A 16,646-nucleotide genomic window follows, 5' to 3' on the forward strand; every position below is an offset into this window, starting at 1 on the left:
ATCCGACCCCCCAGCAGCAGATCTACACAGTCCTGGTCTAAGGTTCCAGATCTGCAGAAGGTTCTAAGGAGAGTCTGAAAATGAAAAGAACATCTGTAGAACCAACAATGAGAAAAAAATACATTTATGTTATTTTACAACTGGTCTGAACATTTGGATCAGGACTGTGTATGACCCCCTACAGACCCAGACCCCAGACCCCAGACCCAGACCCAGACCCCAGACAAAGACCCAGTCATGACCACAAACCACTTTTATTTTATTACATTTGAAACCAAATGAATAATAACAAAAAAATAAACATAAAAGTGACAGATGTGGAACTGAGACCAAAGAAGTTCTGAAATGAACTTTATTTAAATTCAGGTGAATTTACAGAAAAAATAAAAAATAAAAAATAAGGAGTAAATATTCTTTGGCACCAAAAAGAGTTTGTGTTAAAGTCAAACAGAAGAAACACAAACAGTGAGAACTACGGTGGCCCAGAGGTGCCACAGCCCAAACATTATCCACTGTTTACATGTAGAATCAGTTTATTTTCAGCTCAGACCTCCACTTCCTGTGGGGTACTTCCTTAGCATTAGCCACATTAGCTGAAGGACTTCAACATTTTCAGCCTATGCTTTGATTTTCTGTGGTGGTCTTCATTTTAAAGTAAGAGACCTTTAAGGTCAACAGCGCCCCCTTAACTGAAAAGGTGGAGGATGGTTTTTTATACGGATTGTTTTGGGGCTGTTGTGCCTCTGGGCCGCCGTAGAGAACAGACTGCATGTGGAACCAGCGGGTTCTGTGGTCAGTCTGTTCATGTTCATAATACTAGTGTGGAATCAGCAGAACCAGAACCCCAGTGGAACCGGAACCCCAGTGGAACCAGAACCCCAGCGGAACCAGACTAACAGAACCAGAGGTATCAGGACCAGAACCCCAGGGGAACCGGACTAACAGAACCAGAGGTATCAGGACCAGAACCCCAGTGGAACCGGACTACCTGGACCAGGTTGACAGGAACAGAACCGGACTAAGGCTAAAGGAATGAATGTGCAGAACCTCAGAGAACACACATGGAATGTATCGAGAACAGTCATGGACACAATGAAGAACATTCAGAGGAACCTGAGGAGAACGGGGGGGGACTGGTGTGAGGACTAATGACGAACCCAGACTGAGCTCATCCAATCGTCTTGTATGTCACATGACATGAGGCGGGGCCTACGGTCACCTGTTATTCAACACCGTTTGAGCATGTGTCAATTTATACCAAGATCTGAGGTTCACAGAACCACTAACCCACTACCCTGTTAACGCTAACCCACCAACCACTACCCTGTTAACGCTAACCCGCTAACCCACTACCCTGTTAATGCTAACCCACCAACCACTACCCTGTTAACGCTAACCCGCTAACCCACTACCCTGTTAACGCTAACCCACCAACCACTACCCTGTTAACGCTAACCCGCTAACCCACTACCCTGTTAACGCTAACCCACCAACCACTAACCCGCTAACCCCTAACCTGTTAATGCTAACCTGCTAACCCGCTACCCTGTTAACGCTAACCCACCAACCACTACCCTGTTAACACAAACCCACTAACCCGCTACCCTGTTAATGCTAACCCACTAACCTGTTAACGCTAACCTGCTAACCCCTAACCTGTTAACACTAATCCGCTAACCCCTAACCTGTTAACACTAATCCGCTAACCCCTAACCTGTTAATGCTAACCCACCAACCACTAACCCGCTAACCCCTAACCTGTTAACGTTAACCTGCTAACCACTAACCCATTAACCTGCTAACCCTAACCTGTTAACACTAACCCGCTAACCCTAACCTGCTAACGGCGTGAACATACACACGTAAACACTGATAATGCTAATAGTTACCAGTTCCAGTCTATATTGACACCAGTCACATGACCTGGACAGGCTTTTTCCACACATACAGTTCTGGTTCTTGAACCAGTTCTGTTCTGGATTCTTGGACCGTTGTGGCCTCTGGTGGTTTTGGTGGAACTCTTGTGTTCTAATTGTTCTACTGCCAGTCAAACAGGCCAGTTTATTGGCTCTGGTTCTGTTCTGCTGTTCTACTCAGGCTCCTCAACCAGAACAGTTCTGTGTTGGTGGAAACAGACCCTTAGAACCCCGGGGAACGTGGGTCAGAACCACCCACTGTTGGAGACCGGTTCTGGTGGGTGGAGTTAGAGGAACGTTCTCATGGCTGACGGTCCTGGAACATGCGTCCAGATCTAATGACAGAACCTGTGATTAGCACCACGGAACCATGGGTTCTGTTAACTAGAACCCCATCCCAGTGGACTGGGACCACATCATGTGCAGGTTCTGCTGATTTTAGCTCAAAGATAAAACACAACTTTAATGGATACAAACAAAAGTGAGTGACAGGGTGTGAACAAGCAGTGACGGAACAGGTTAGCAGGCTAACGGGTTAATGGGCTAACGGGTTAACAGGTTAGCGGACTAACATGTTAGCAGGCTAACGGGTTAACAGGCTAACATGTTAACAGGTTAGCGGGCTAATGGGTTAACAGGTTCATGGGCTAACAGGTTAACAGTTTAACGGGCTAACAGGTTAACAGTTTAGTGGTCTAACAGGTTACCGGGTAAACAGGTTAGTGGGCTAGCGGGCTAACAGGTTAGCGGGTTAACAGGTTAGTGGGCTACCGGGTTAACAGGTTAACGGGCTAATGGGTTAACAGGTTAGCAGGCTAACAGGTTAGCAGGCTAATGGGTTCACAGGTTAGCGGGCTATTGAGTTAACAGGTTAATGGGCTAATAGATTAACAGGTTAGCAGGCTAACAGGTTAGCAGGCTAATGGGTTAACAGGTTAGCGGGCTAATGAGTTAACAGGTTAATGGGCTAAAAGGTTAGCAGGTTAACAGGTTCACGGGTTAACAGGTTAATGGGCTAATGGTTTAACAGGTTAGCGGGCAAACAGTTTAACAGGTTAATGGGCTAACAGGGTAATAGGTTAGCGGGTTAACAGGTTAGTGGGCTAAAAGGTTAACAGGTTAGCAGGCTAATGGGTTAACAGGTTAGCGGGCTAACAGGTTAGCGGGCTAATGGGTTAACAGGTTAGTGGGCTACCTGGTTAACCCACAGGTCAGATCTACTCCTCCTCAGCTCCACCCTCCTGCTTGTCCTCCTGAGGCAGAGTGGAGGACAGAGTGTACTCCGCACTGACGCCTTCAGACAGAACTGACAGCTCCGCCTCCACGCCTGACAACTCCGCCTCCACGCCTGACGGCTCAGCCCCCACACCTAATGCCTCCTCCTCTTTCTCCTCCTCTTTCTCTTTCTCCTCCTCCTCCTCCTTCTCCTCCTCTGGGGACAGCTGGGCGTGGACTTGGGTGAAGGGGACGTCCTGGTCTCCTGGGTCAACAGGGGACACCTGGACTTCAGCCTCAGCCTCTGGAGCCTCCTGGATCTGAACCGGCAACTCTGCAGGCTGGGACTCAGAGCTACTGCGAGGCTGAAACACAGAGGGCACTGTCAGAGGTCAGAGGTCACTGTCAGAGGTCACTGTCAGAGGTCACAGGTCAGAGGTCACAGGTCAGAGGTCACTGTCAGAGGTCACTATCAGAGGTCACAGGTCACTGTCAGAGGTCAGAGGTCACTGTCAGAGGTCACTGTCAGAGGTCACAGGTCAGAGGTCACTGTCAGAGGTCACAGGTCACTATCAGAGGTCAGAGGTCACTGTCAGAGGTCAGAGGTCACTGTCAGAGGTCACAGGTCAGAGGTCACTATCGGAGGTCAGAGGTCACTATCAGAGGTCAGAGGTCACTGTCAGAGGTCACTGTCAGAGGTCAGAGGTCACTGTCAGAGGTCAGAGGTCACTGTCAGAGGTCAGAGGTCAGAGGTGACTATCACAGGTCAGAGGTCACTATCAGAGGTCAGAGGTCACTGTCAGAGGTCAGAGGTCACTGTCAGAGGTCACTGTCAGAGGTCAGAGGTCACTGTCAGAGGTCACAGGTCAGAGGTCACTATCGGAGGTCAGAGGTCACTATCAGAGGTCACTGTCAGAGGTCACTGTCAGAGGTCAGAGGTCACTGTCAGAGGTCACTGTCAGAGGTCAGAGGTCACTGTCAGAGGTAAGAGGTCACTGTCAGAGGTCAGAGGTCACTGTCAGAGGTCAGAGGTCACTATCAGAGGTCACTATCAGAAGTCACTATCAGAGGTCACTATCAGAGGTCACTATCAGAAGTCACAGGTCAGAGGTCACTATCAGAGGTCAGAGGTCACTGTCAGAGGTCATCGTCAGAGGTCACCGTCAGAGGTCACTGTCAGAGGTCAGAGGGCACTGTCAGAGGTCAGAGGTCACTGTCAGAGGTCAGAGGTCACTATCAGAGGTCACTATCAGAAGTCACTATCAGAAGTCACTATCAGAGGTCAGAGGTCACTATCAGAAGTCACAGGTCAGAGGTCACTATCAGGTCAGAGGTCACTGTCAGAGGTCATCGTCAGAGGTCACCGTCAGAGGTCACTATCAGAGGTCAGAGGGCACTGTCAGAGGTCAGAGGTCACTATCAGAGGTCACTATCAGAAGTCACTATCAGAGGTCACTATCAGAAGTCACAGGTCAGAGGTCACTATCAGAGGTCAGAGGTCACTGTCAGAGGTCATCGTCAGAGGTCACCGTCAGAGGTCACTATCAGAGGTCAGAGGTCATACCTTCCTGATGCTGAAGGTCAGAGGTGACACCTTCAGACTGGACGTCTTCTGTTTGATCTTTTCTCGTTGTTCAGCCGAAACGATCTTCGTTCCGATCTTCGTCATTTTCTTCTCGATGTTCTGACGAGAGAACGCCTTCTTCAGACTGTCCACCTGCACACACATACACACACACACACATATACACACACATACACACACACACTGGGGTCAGTTCCACCTGGTTCCACCTGCAGTAGAACGTCTCAGTGGTTCCACCTGCAGTAGAACGTTCTGGGTTCTTCGAACCTTCTTCAGACTGGAACGTTTCAGTTTCTCCGCTCGGGACTTCTCCATGTTCTCCAGATCCTGAGGCCACGCCTCCTCTTCCTCTAGCTCCGCCTCCAGGCCCACATCCTCATCAGATGATAGGTCGATGGTCTGCAGACCGCCCTCCTCACTCACACCTGTCACAGACTCGTCTGCTTCTTCTGGAATTTCATCCCGAGGAAACGGAGGAGGATCCTTCACAAAGACTGTGGAGGGGATCTCATTCTCCTCCTGAGGACGGAACCGGAGAACGTCAGGGGAACATCAGAGGAACATGAAGGGAACAATAGAGGAACATGAAGGGAACATCAGGAGAACGTTAGAGGAACGTTACATTATTTAAATCCTACAAAACACAAGTTACAGGAAGTTGAAGACAATAACAGGAAGTTGGATTGTATCATCACTATGGACGACCAGCTCCCACAGACATCCCATAATGCACTGGAGCATCTGAACCAGGGTTTAGGAGTTTCACATGGAAGTGCATGGTCTGAAGGTAATCAGATTACTAAGGGTAATTGGACTTTTATGGTCCTGGAAACAGACTGTTTGTAAAAAAAAAAAAAAAAAAAAAGGTGGGAGGGGCTAACTGAACAGCTGATCCGCATTAAGGCGGAGTCCAGATGAACTACTGTTAAAGGGTTAAGAAGTGGGTGGAGCCTGCAGGCACTGAGGAATGCTGGGAATGTTTCATATGAGTGAGAGCTGCTGTCAGAACATATGTGACGATCCTGACACGTATGTGGGAGGAGCCGGTGAGCGCTGAGGCCATTACCGTGACAACCAAGACCCAAACACGTATGTGGGAGGAGCCAGGGAACACTTGACGCTGTTACCGTGACAACCAAACACACACACACACACACAGCACTTCCACTGAAGAGTTTCCACTTCACTTCCTGCAGCAGCACACGACCAAATATGGACAAAGAAGATGAAAACCTGACAGAGGGTTAACGCCCACAACCAAGGGCGTCCAATCAGACACATGGACTGGTTTCATGGAAGTGGTCTACGGTGTGGGATCAGTTCATAGACCAGGCTAATGCTAATGCTAACTCTGCTCCAAACACTGTGAACTCCAGGAAGTGGACCCGGGCCCCTGTAGTCCACTGAACTCCAGGAAGTGGACCCGGGCCCCTGTAGTCCACTGAACTCCAGGAAGTGGACCCAGGCCACATGGATCCACATAGACGTTGGTCCTCGTGGATCCACATGGGTCCACATGGTGGTCTATACGGTCTGAGTATCAGTCAGATCCAGGCTCTCATTGGGGTCTTTGCTAAACCAGGTCCAGGTTCTTTAACCCTGATCCCCTTTGGATGGACCTTCCTGTTCACAGGTTGTGAATGTGTAACCTTTGACCCCACCCACCTGGAAGATGAGCCCCACCCACCTGGAAGATCAGCCTCACCCACCTGGAGGATCAGCCTCACCCACCTGGAAGATAAGCCCCGCCCACCTGGAAGATAAGCCCCACCCACCTGGAAGATAAGCACTTTGAAGTTGTTCCTGCTGATCAGGTGGGCGTGGTTTGCCTCCAGTTTCTTCACCTGGACCCCCTGACGCTCCATCTTATCCCGAACCTGAAATACACATGAGGGTCTGATGGGTCCAGGTCTTAGTCTGGTCCATGTGGGTCCAGGTCTTAGTCTGGTCCAGGTGGTCCAGGTCTTAGTCTGGTCCAGGTGGTCTTACCTCCTTCATGGTCACAGACAGTTTGCGGCTCTTGTCCAACAGTTTGCTGACTGTGTTGCAGGTGTGGCTGTGGTCTTAGTCTAGTCCAGGTGGGTCCAGGTGGTCCAGGTCTTAGTCTGGTCCAGGTGGTCCAGGTGGTCTTACCTCCTTCATGGTCACAGACAGTTTGCGGCTCTTGTCCAACAGTTTGCTGACTGTGTTGCAGGTGTGGCTGTGGTCTTAGTCTAGTCCAGGTGGGTCCAGGTGGTCCAGGTCTTAGTCTGGTCCAGGTGGTCCAGGTGGTCTTACCTCCTTCATGGTCACAGACAGTTTGCGGCTCTTGTCCAACAGTTTGCTGACTGTGTTGCAGGTGTGGCTGTGGTCTTAGTCTAGTCCAGGTGGGTCCAGGTGGTCCAGGTCTTAGTCTGGTCCAGGTGGTCCAGGTGGTCTTACCTCCTTCATGGTCACAGACAGTTTGCGGCTCTTGTCCAACAGTTTGCTGACTGTGTTGCAGGTGTGGCTGTGGTCTTAGTCTAGTCCAGGTGGGTCCAGGTGGTCCAGGTCTTAGTCTGGTCCAGGTGGTCCAGGTGGTCTTACCTCCTTCATGGTCACAGACAGTTTGCGGCTCTTGTCCAACAGTTTGCTGACTGTGTTGCAGGTGTGGCTGTGGTCTTAGTCTAGTCCAGGTGGGTCCAGGTGGTCCAGGTCTTAGTCTGGTCCAGGTGGTCCAGGTGGTCTTACCTCCTTCATGGTCACAGACAGTTTGCGGCTCTTGTCCAACAGTTTGCTGACTGTGTTGCAGGTGTGGCTGTGGCTCTTGGACAGTTTGGTCATGTCTGCCTGGATCCCTCTGACCACGCCCTCCATCTGGACCTGATGACCCTGAAACCAGACCAGACCAGGGTTAGGGTCCAGACCAGACCAGGAGACCAGGGTTAAGGTCCAGACCAGATAAGAAGACCCTAACCCTGGTCTTACCCTACCCCAGTGGTTCTCAGTCTTTCTCTGCCCCCCCACAGTACCAGTGGTGTAATTAGAAGGTTTACTGACAGAAAAGTCCGTATTGGAAAAACACTTCCTGCTTTTCCTTGAATAATTTGTTGTTCAAATTTAAAATAACTTCGACTTTTGCTTGAATCATACAGATAAACTCAACCAGACTGCTCCCAGACAATATTTGCCCAAAAAAACATTGGAAATGCCCAATGATCGTACAACTATGACAATGAAGTTCCTCCTCTTAGAACAACAAACCCATTTTGGTACCAAAGAGGAACATCTGAACAGTACCAGAGGGTCCACGGGTCTGTTCCCAGTTCACACCTGAGAACATTCAACTGTTCAAACTGTTCCACAACACACACTGCTCACATGGGTCTTTTCCAGTCCTTGTCCATTCTCTAACCCTAAACTCTTTGTCCAATCACAGATCCCCATGGACGTGGATCTGTTTGTTATCCGTCCCTTAAATGAGTCCTGGGTGTTCCAACACTAAAACATTAGTTCCACCTGAAACATGTTCCAACCTGAAGAAAAACACAACCACCACCCAGGACTGATCCCATGACCCCCTGGAGGACCCGCCCCACACTTTGAGAAACCCTGCCCTAACCCTTAACCCAAACCCTAACCCTAACCCAAACCCTAACCCTAACCCTAACCCTAACCCTAATCCTTAACCCTTAACCCAGGTCTGGGTCCAACAGGAAACAGGTCCAGACAGCAGACTGAACGTGTATGAGGAGAACCAGGAAGAACAGGAAGAACAGCCGTCACAAACATCTGAGGAATCTGAGCAGCTTTAATACTGGAACCACAACCCTTAACCAGAACCCTTAACTCTACAGTCTAACCCTTAACCAGAACCCTTAACCCTTAACTCTACTGTCTAACCCTTAACCAGAACCCTTAACTCTACTGTGTAACCCTTAACCAGAACCCTTAACTCTACTGTCTAACCCTTAACCAGAACCCTTAACTCTACTGTGTAACCCTTAACCAGAACCCTTAACTCTACTGTGTAACCCTTAACCAGAACCCTTAACTCTACTGTCTAACCCTTAACCAGAACCCTTAACTCTACTGTCTAACCCTTAACTAGAACCCTTAACCCTTAACTCTACTGTGTAACCCTTAACCAGAACCCTTAACTCTACTGTGTAACCCTTAACCAGAACCCTTAACTCTACTGTCTAACCCTTAACCAGAACCCTTAACTCTACTGTCTAACCCTTAACCAGAACCCTTAACTCTACTGTGTAACCCTTAACCAGAACCCTTAACTCTACTGTCTAACCCTTAACCAGAACCCTTAACTCTACTGTCTAACCCTAACCCTCAGATCCAGCTGGTCCAGGTCACTGGTTCTGGTTTGTATGAACCCTTTGGATCAGGGGGAAAATGGACTGACTGGACCTGGACCTGAACAGAAACCATACAGCTCCCCCCAAGTCCAGACCCAGACCCAGACCTGGGTCCCTTACCTCCATCTTGTGTTGGTTCTACAGACCCCCCTTGGACTCAGACCCAGACCTGGACCCAGACCTGGGTCCCTTACCTCCATCTTGTGCTGGTTCTACAGACCCTCCCCCCGGTCCAGACCAAGTCCTGGTCCAGACCCAGGTCCCTTACCTCCATCTTGTGCTGGTTCTCCTGGACTGCGTCCAACATGTGGACCAGTTTGTCCAGCAGGGTCAGGACTGTGATGGCGTTCACGGGGCCTTGGACCATCTTCTCTGGGTCCAGTCCGCTCAGAGCCTGGTCCAGCTGGTCCATCTGGTCCACCTGGTCCTGGTCCTGGTCCTGGTCCTGGGGCTGGGGGGGCACCAGCAGGTCCTGGCTCTGGTGGGTCTCTGTGGTCACCATGGTCCTGTTGGTGTGTTCAGACGTCGAGTGTCCGGGTTCAGAAACACACCCTGAAAAAGGAAAAAGGAAAAACACACACAAACACACTGCCCCTCCCCCATCCAAAGCCTGTCCTCTGATTGGCTGAGACAGAGGAAAACTTTCAGAGCAGTGAATGTGGACCCGCCCCCTCCTGTTGCTCCTGTTAACCCCTGGATCGCAGAGAAGGACCGAGCAGAACCGACCCAGAAAGCAGCCGAGAGTGGACAGCAAGGAGTTAAAGGAACCAACGGAACCAACGGACACACCCAGAGGGGAGGGGCCTGTCACCACGGCAACCACAGACAGGACAAGCACACAGACACACACACAGACACACACACACACACACACACACACAGACCAGTGTTCAGAACTCTTAGCTCCTCCTTCTGTCTGAACTCTGTTCATGTGTGGATTCACTGGTTCTGTTTAAATCCTACAGGTTCCACTTTGTTCCATCAGCAGAAACAGTTCAGGTCTGGTACTGGTCATGTGTCTGGTACTGGTCATGTGTCTGGTACTGGTCATGTGTCTGGTACCGGTCATGTGTCTGGTACCGGTCAGGGGTCTGGTACCAGTCATGTGTCTGGTACTGGTCATGTGTCTGGTACCGGTCATGTGTCTGGTACCGGTCATGTGTCTGGTACCGGTCAGGGGTCTGGTACCAGTCATGTGTCTGGTACCGGTCATGTGTCTGGTACCGGTCAGGGGTCTGGTACCAGTCATGTGTCTGGTACCGGTCAGGGGTCTGGTACCGGTCATGTGTCTGGGTCATGTGTCTGGGTCATGTGTCTGGTACCGGTCAGGGGTCTGGTGCCGGTCATGTGTCTGGTACCGGTCATGTGTCTGGTACCGGTCATGTGTCAGCTGTTCCTGTTTCAGGTGAAGCTCACTGTCTCTTCCACAAAAACAGTCCAGTTGTTTGAACATTAATGCGTCTGTTCCATTTTCATAGAAGCTCAGTTTCTTTTCGGCCTGTGACCTCGGCCCCAGAAACATGAGATACCCCTCCCGGAGGTAGACCCAAACACAACATAGTTTTTCCTCATCTCTAAGGCCCCCCATACATGAAATGGATTCTTGTATAAAAATATTTGAATGCAAAAGTGGTCAAATGGATCTATACTGTTGTACACCTACAGACAAAAAATGAAGTCTGTTCGTCTGGTGACTGAACCATATAAACCATATAAACTATATAAACTATATAAACCATATAAACTATATAAACCATATAAACCATATAAACTATATAAACTATATAAACCATATAAACTATATAAACCATATAAACCATATAAACTATATAAACCATATAAACCATATAAACTATATAAACCATATAAACCATATAAACTATATAAACCATATAAACCATATAAACTATATAAACCATATAAACCATATAAACCATATAAACTATATAAACTATATAAACCATATAAACCATATAAACTATATAAACCATATAAACTATATAAACTATATAAACCATATAAACTATATAAACCATATAAACTATATAAACTATATAAACCATATAAACTATATAAACCATATAAACCATATAAACTATATAAACCATATAAACTATATAAACCATATAAACCATATAAACTATATAAACCATATAAACCATATAAACTATATAAACCATATAAACCATATAAACCATATAAACTATATAAACTATATAAACCATATAAACTATATAAACCATATAAACTATATAAACTATATAAACCATATAAACTATGTAAACCATATAAACCATATAAACTATATAAACCATATAAACCATATAAACCATATAAACTATATAAACCATATAAACTATATAAACCATATAAACCATATAAACTATATAAACTATATAAACCATATAAACCATATAAACTATATAAACTATATAAACCATATAAACTATATAAACCATATAAACCATATAAACTATATAAACCATATAAACTATATAAACTATATAAACCATATAAACTATATAAACTATATAAACCATATAAACCATATAAACTATATAAACTATATAAACCATATAAACTATATAAACCTTATAAACCATATAAACTATATAAACCATATAAACTATATAAACCATATAAACTATATAAACTATATAAACCATATAAACTATATAAACTATATAAACCATATAAACTATATAAACCATATAAACTATATAAACTATATAAACCATATAAACTATATAAACCATATAAACTATATAAACTATATAAACCATATAAACTATATAAACTATATAAACCATATAAACTATATAAACCATATAAACTATATAAACTATATAAACCATATAAACTATATAAACTATATAAACCATATAAATTATATAAACCTTATAAACCATATAAACTATATAAACCATATAAACCATATAAACTATATAAACTATATAAACCATATAAACTATATAAACCATATAAACTATATAAACTATATAAACCATATAAATTATATAAACCTTATAAACCATATAAACCTTATAAACCATATAAACCATATAAACTATATAAACTATATAAACCCATGTAGATTCACTATGGAAGCACCAGCAGGTCTATAACTTGGCATAGTGGAAGCCAGGATATCCGACACATTCTAGAACAAACAGAATGTAAATATGTGAATTCAAACAGGAGATATAGTCATTTTAACACATACCTACAATAGGCGAGAATGGAAATCTGTGTAGAACATTCTCTTTCCTTTTTAGTGACTGTAATAAAAGCCAGAACAACACATATGAGGGCTTGTTTGAAAGCTGTGGTTCTACTGAATCCAACAATACCAACTGTGTATTGGTAGCTTGTATACTCATGGAGTTAGCTCACAAAAGGTATGAGGTGTCCCAAAAAGAAGAAAATGCCAGAGACACAGAGACAAGGAAACATCGTTCTTTAATTAACAAACTGTTTTATTCCAATTAAATGTTCCTATATCTAAACCTCACTAAAGCTAATGTGTGTGGTACAGTGTGTTGTGTGCAGATGCTTTGTGTGTATGTCTTGTCTGTCTATAAGGTGTCTAGGGTCATGAGGGGCGGTAGGTCTGTGGGAAACATAAACATCTCTGTATCACTCGTCCACATTATCGTCCAAAACAACATGGCTCATATTTGGGCAGTCAGGGAAAGGGCAGGAGCAGAACTGTGCAGGTCCAGCCTGCTGACAGACACTGGCATCTGCTGCTTTCATTGCACTTTCCGTCTTTCCAGTACAGGTGGGTGATGTCTCTGACTTCTTTAGGTGCAGGTGCTTTGACAGACATCACCGGTTCAATAGACCCATCTTCTCTGAGCCTCCACCCTCTACCAGCTGGGTTCTACAGATGAGGCTTTGCCACATGGCTGTGACGCCACACTGCCGTCTGGTACAAGGCTCTTGATACATGCTGCTGAAGGCATCTTCTGTTGGGGGTAGATTTGCAGCTGATGAATCTGTCGTAGATGCTAGTGTGTAGCTCAGCTCATCCAAGGTGGTGCAAGGACGGCCATCCTCCCTTTTCTTTCGGCCGTACAGGAGGAGGGCATACTTTCTCGCCACAGGAATAGCCTCTTCCAGGCTTTCAGAAAGTCCAAAATTTTCCATCTCTTTTAAGTCACTCAGATGAGTCTTCAGTCTGTTAAAAGCAGTAACCTTCCCAATTCTGGACAAGCTGCTTGTGGTATCACAACCTGTGAGGGCGTGGCATGCAGGTAGACACGCACAAAATGCTGCACCAAGCTTCTTTGCAATTGCACAGACTGGGACAAACCTCTCCCTTGGACCGTGTCCAGAGTGCATGAACACCGTTGAAGATCCAAACATTCCTTGGCTGGAATAATACACAAGGAAAACCAGCATGTCTGTATCATCACATCTGATGATGACCTCAGAATGAGACTCTGCTGCATGTATCGCATGGAATACCAATCTGGTGTCCGCCTCTTCCTGGTCACTATGCAGGTCTGTCAAGTTGTCAACACCTGAGTTGCTGACCACCTTAACCTCCTCACCATTTTCGAAGCCACCTGCCAAAAGGACTTTTTTCTCTGAGGATATTCTCTCTGGCCCTGCATTGACTATGTAGTTGCTTACAAAGCTGCATAGAGCAGCCTTGTTACCACTGACCTTGAGGTATTTTCTGTAGTTAGGAACATTGCCGTTGCCTGTGATGATATGTGTTGATCTGCTTGCTTGGATGGTGCCTCTTCTTTGTCTTTCCAGGTCTTTGATTGAGTGTGGGTGATCATATCTATCAAACACTACAGCAACACAGTTGATGTTTTCCTTTTCCATTTGCGCTGAGATCTTCTTCCAGACATACTCGCCCAGGTCTCTGAATGTCTGAAAGACAGAGTCAGGGAGACTCTGTAGAAGAGCCATGCCATCGATAAGGTATGCAGATGGGTCAGAAATATTAGGCAACTGCTGTGTTTCCTCAACTACAGACTCAATTTTTTTTGCAAGGTCTGCTTTAGTGGTCTTCCACATGGTTCCATCATCATGAAACAAAGAGGGGGGAACAGCAGTAAGTTCATGGGACATCACAGTCCCCATGGATACCTCTCTTTGCTTGGAGACAGCAAGTAATCTTCGAAAGAGCACATCTGACTCCATGTGAACCTGTTTAGATGTACCGACTCCATCTGTTTTTTTCATATCTTTGAAGGTTGCACAGTGTTTCCTTTTCTCAGGATCCCAGAAGCTCTTTGTTCTAGATTTTGAAAGGCGTTGTTTGATGAAGATGCCAGCCTGCTCAGCACCATCTTGGAGGAAACTTGAGAGCTCTTTAGTAACTTTCTCAGATGCAACCTGACCACTTGCAATATTTATTAGTTCTTCAGGGATAGTATCCTTTTTGCAGGTGGCTTTGAAAATTCAGCAGGCTGGACCTGCACAGTTCTGCTCCTGCCCTTTCCCTGACTGCCCAAATATGAGCCATGTTGTTTTGGACGATAATGTGGACGAGTGATACAGAGATGTTTATGTTTCCCACAGACCTACCGCCCCTCATGACCCTAGACACCTTATAGACAGACAAGACATACACACAAAGCATCTGCACACAACACACTGTACCACACACATTAGCTTTAGTGAGGTTTAGATATAGGAACATTTAATTGGAATAAAACAGTTTGTTAATTAAAGAACGATGTTTCCTTGTCTCTGTGTCTCTGGCATTTTCTTCTTTTTGGGACACCTCATACCTTTTGTGAGCTAACTCCATGAGTATACAAGCTACCAATACACAGTTGGTATTGTTGGATTCAGTAGAACCACAGCTTTCAAACAAGCCCTCATATGTGTTGTTCTGGCTTTTATTACAGTCACTAAAAAGGAAAGAGAATGTTCTACACAGATTTCCATTCTCGCCTATTGTAGGTATGTGTTAAAATGACTATATCTCCTGTTTGAATTCACATATTTACATTCTGTTTGTTCTAGAATGTGTCGGATATCCTGGCTTCCACTATGCCAAGTTATAGACCTGCTGGTGCTTCCATAGTGAATCTACATGGGTTTATATAGTTTATATAGTTTATATAGTTTATATGGTTTATATAGTTTATATGGTTTATAAGGTTTATATAATTTATATGGTTTATATAGTTTATATAGTTTATATGGTTTATATAGTTTATATAGTTTATATAGTTTATATGGTTTATATGGTTTATATAGTTTATATGGTTTATATAGTTTATATAGTTTATATGGTTTATATAGTTTATATAGTTTATATGGTTTATATAGTTTATATAGTTTATATGGTTTATATGGTTTATATAGTTTATATGGTTTATATGGTTTATATAGTTTATATGGTTTATATAGTTTATATGGTTTATATGGTTTATATAGTTTATATAGTTTATATGGTTTATATAGTTTATATGGTTTATATGGTTTATATAGTTTATATGGTTTATATAGTTTATATGGTTTATATAGTTTATATAGTTTATATGGTTTATATGGTTTATATAGTTTATATGGTTTATATAGTTTATATAGTTTATATGGTTTATATAGTTTATATGGTTTATATGGTTTATATAGTTTATATGGTTTATATAGTTTATATGGTTTATATGGTTTATATGGTTTATATAGTTTATATGGTTTATATAGTTTATATAGTTTATATGGTTTATATAGTTTATATGGTTTATATGGTTTATATAGTTTATATAGTTTATATGGTTTATATAGTTTATATGGTTTATATAGTTTATATGGTTTATATGGTTTATATAGTTTATATAGTTTATATGGTTTATATAGTTTATATGGTTTATATAGTTTATATAGTTTATATGGTTTATATAGTTTATATAGTTTATATGGTTTATATGGTTTATATAGTTTATATGGTTTATATAGTTTATATAGTTTATATGGTTTATATAGTTTATATAGTTTATGGTTTATAGTTTATATAGTTTATATGGTTTATATGGTTTATTAGTTTATATAGTTTATATGGTTTATATGGTTATATAGTTATATGGTTTATATGGTTTATATAGTTTATATGGTTTATATAGTTTATAGGGTTTATAGGTTTATAGTTTATATGGTTTTATAGTTTAATGGTTTATATAGTTTATATAGTTATATGGTTATTGGTTATATGTTATATAGTTATATGGTTATATAGTTTATATAGTTATATGTTGGTTTAGATAGTTTATATGGTTTATATGGTTTATAGTTATATGGTTTATATGGTATATGGTTTATATAGGTTTAATGGTTTATATTTATATAGTTTATATGGTTTATATAGTTTATATGGTTTATATGGTTTATAGTTTATATGGTTTATATAGTTTATATGGTTATATGTTATATAGTTTATATGGTTTATATAGTTTATATGGTTTATATGGTTTATATAGTTTATATAGTTTATATGGTTTATATAGTTTATATGGTTTATATAGTTTATATGGTTTATATGGTTTATATAGTTTATATAGTTTATATGGTTTATATAGTTTATATAGTTTATATAGTTTATATAGTTTATATGGTTTATATGGTTTATAT

The 16,646-nt window shown here is 43.1% G+C and overlaps 1 protein-coding gene across 2 annotated transcripts; it reads right to left on the reverse strand.

Moving 5' to 3' along the window:
- Positions 1-334: 334 nt before the first annotated feature.
- cavin2b (caveolae associated protein 2b) lies at positions 335-9,628 on the reverse strand. 2 transcript variants are annotated; one of them, XM_030130585.1, is made up of 6 exons: positions 9,316-9,628; positions 7,426-7,566; positions 6,492-6,593; positions 4,984-5,235; positions 4,696-4,848; positions 335-3,496 (listed from the first exon to the last, which is right to left on the reverse strand). In XM_030130585.1, exons 1-6 carry the CDS (start codon positions 9,547-9,549, stop codon positions 3,134-3,136), a joined length of 1,245 nt encoding a protein of 414 aa, XP_029986445.1. In that variant the 5' UTR covers positions 9,550-9,628; the 3' UTR covers positions 335-3,133. The 2 variants fall into 2 exon arrangements, with proteins under 2 accessions (XP_029986445.1, XP_029986446.1); XM_030130586.1 differs by lacking the exon at positions 9,316-9,628 and adding an exon at positions 9,242-9,266.
- Between the last annotated feature and the right edge of the window lie 7,018 nt (positions 9,629-16,646).

Source organism: Sphaeramia orbicularis, unplaced genomic scaffold, assembly GCF_902148855.1.
Source record: "Sphaeramia orbicularis unplaced genomic scaffold, fSphaOr1.1, whole genome shotgun sequence".
Taxonomy (NCBI): Eukaryota; Metazoa; Chordata; class Actinopteri; order Kurtiformes; family Apogonidae; genus Sphaeramia; species Sphaeramia orbicularis.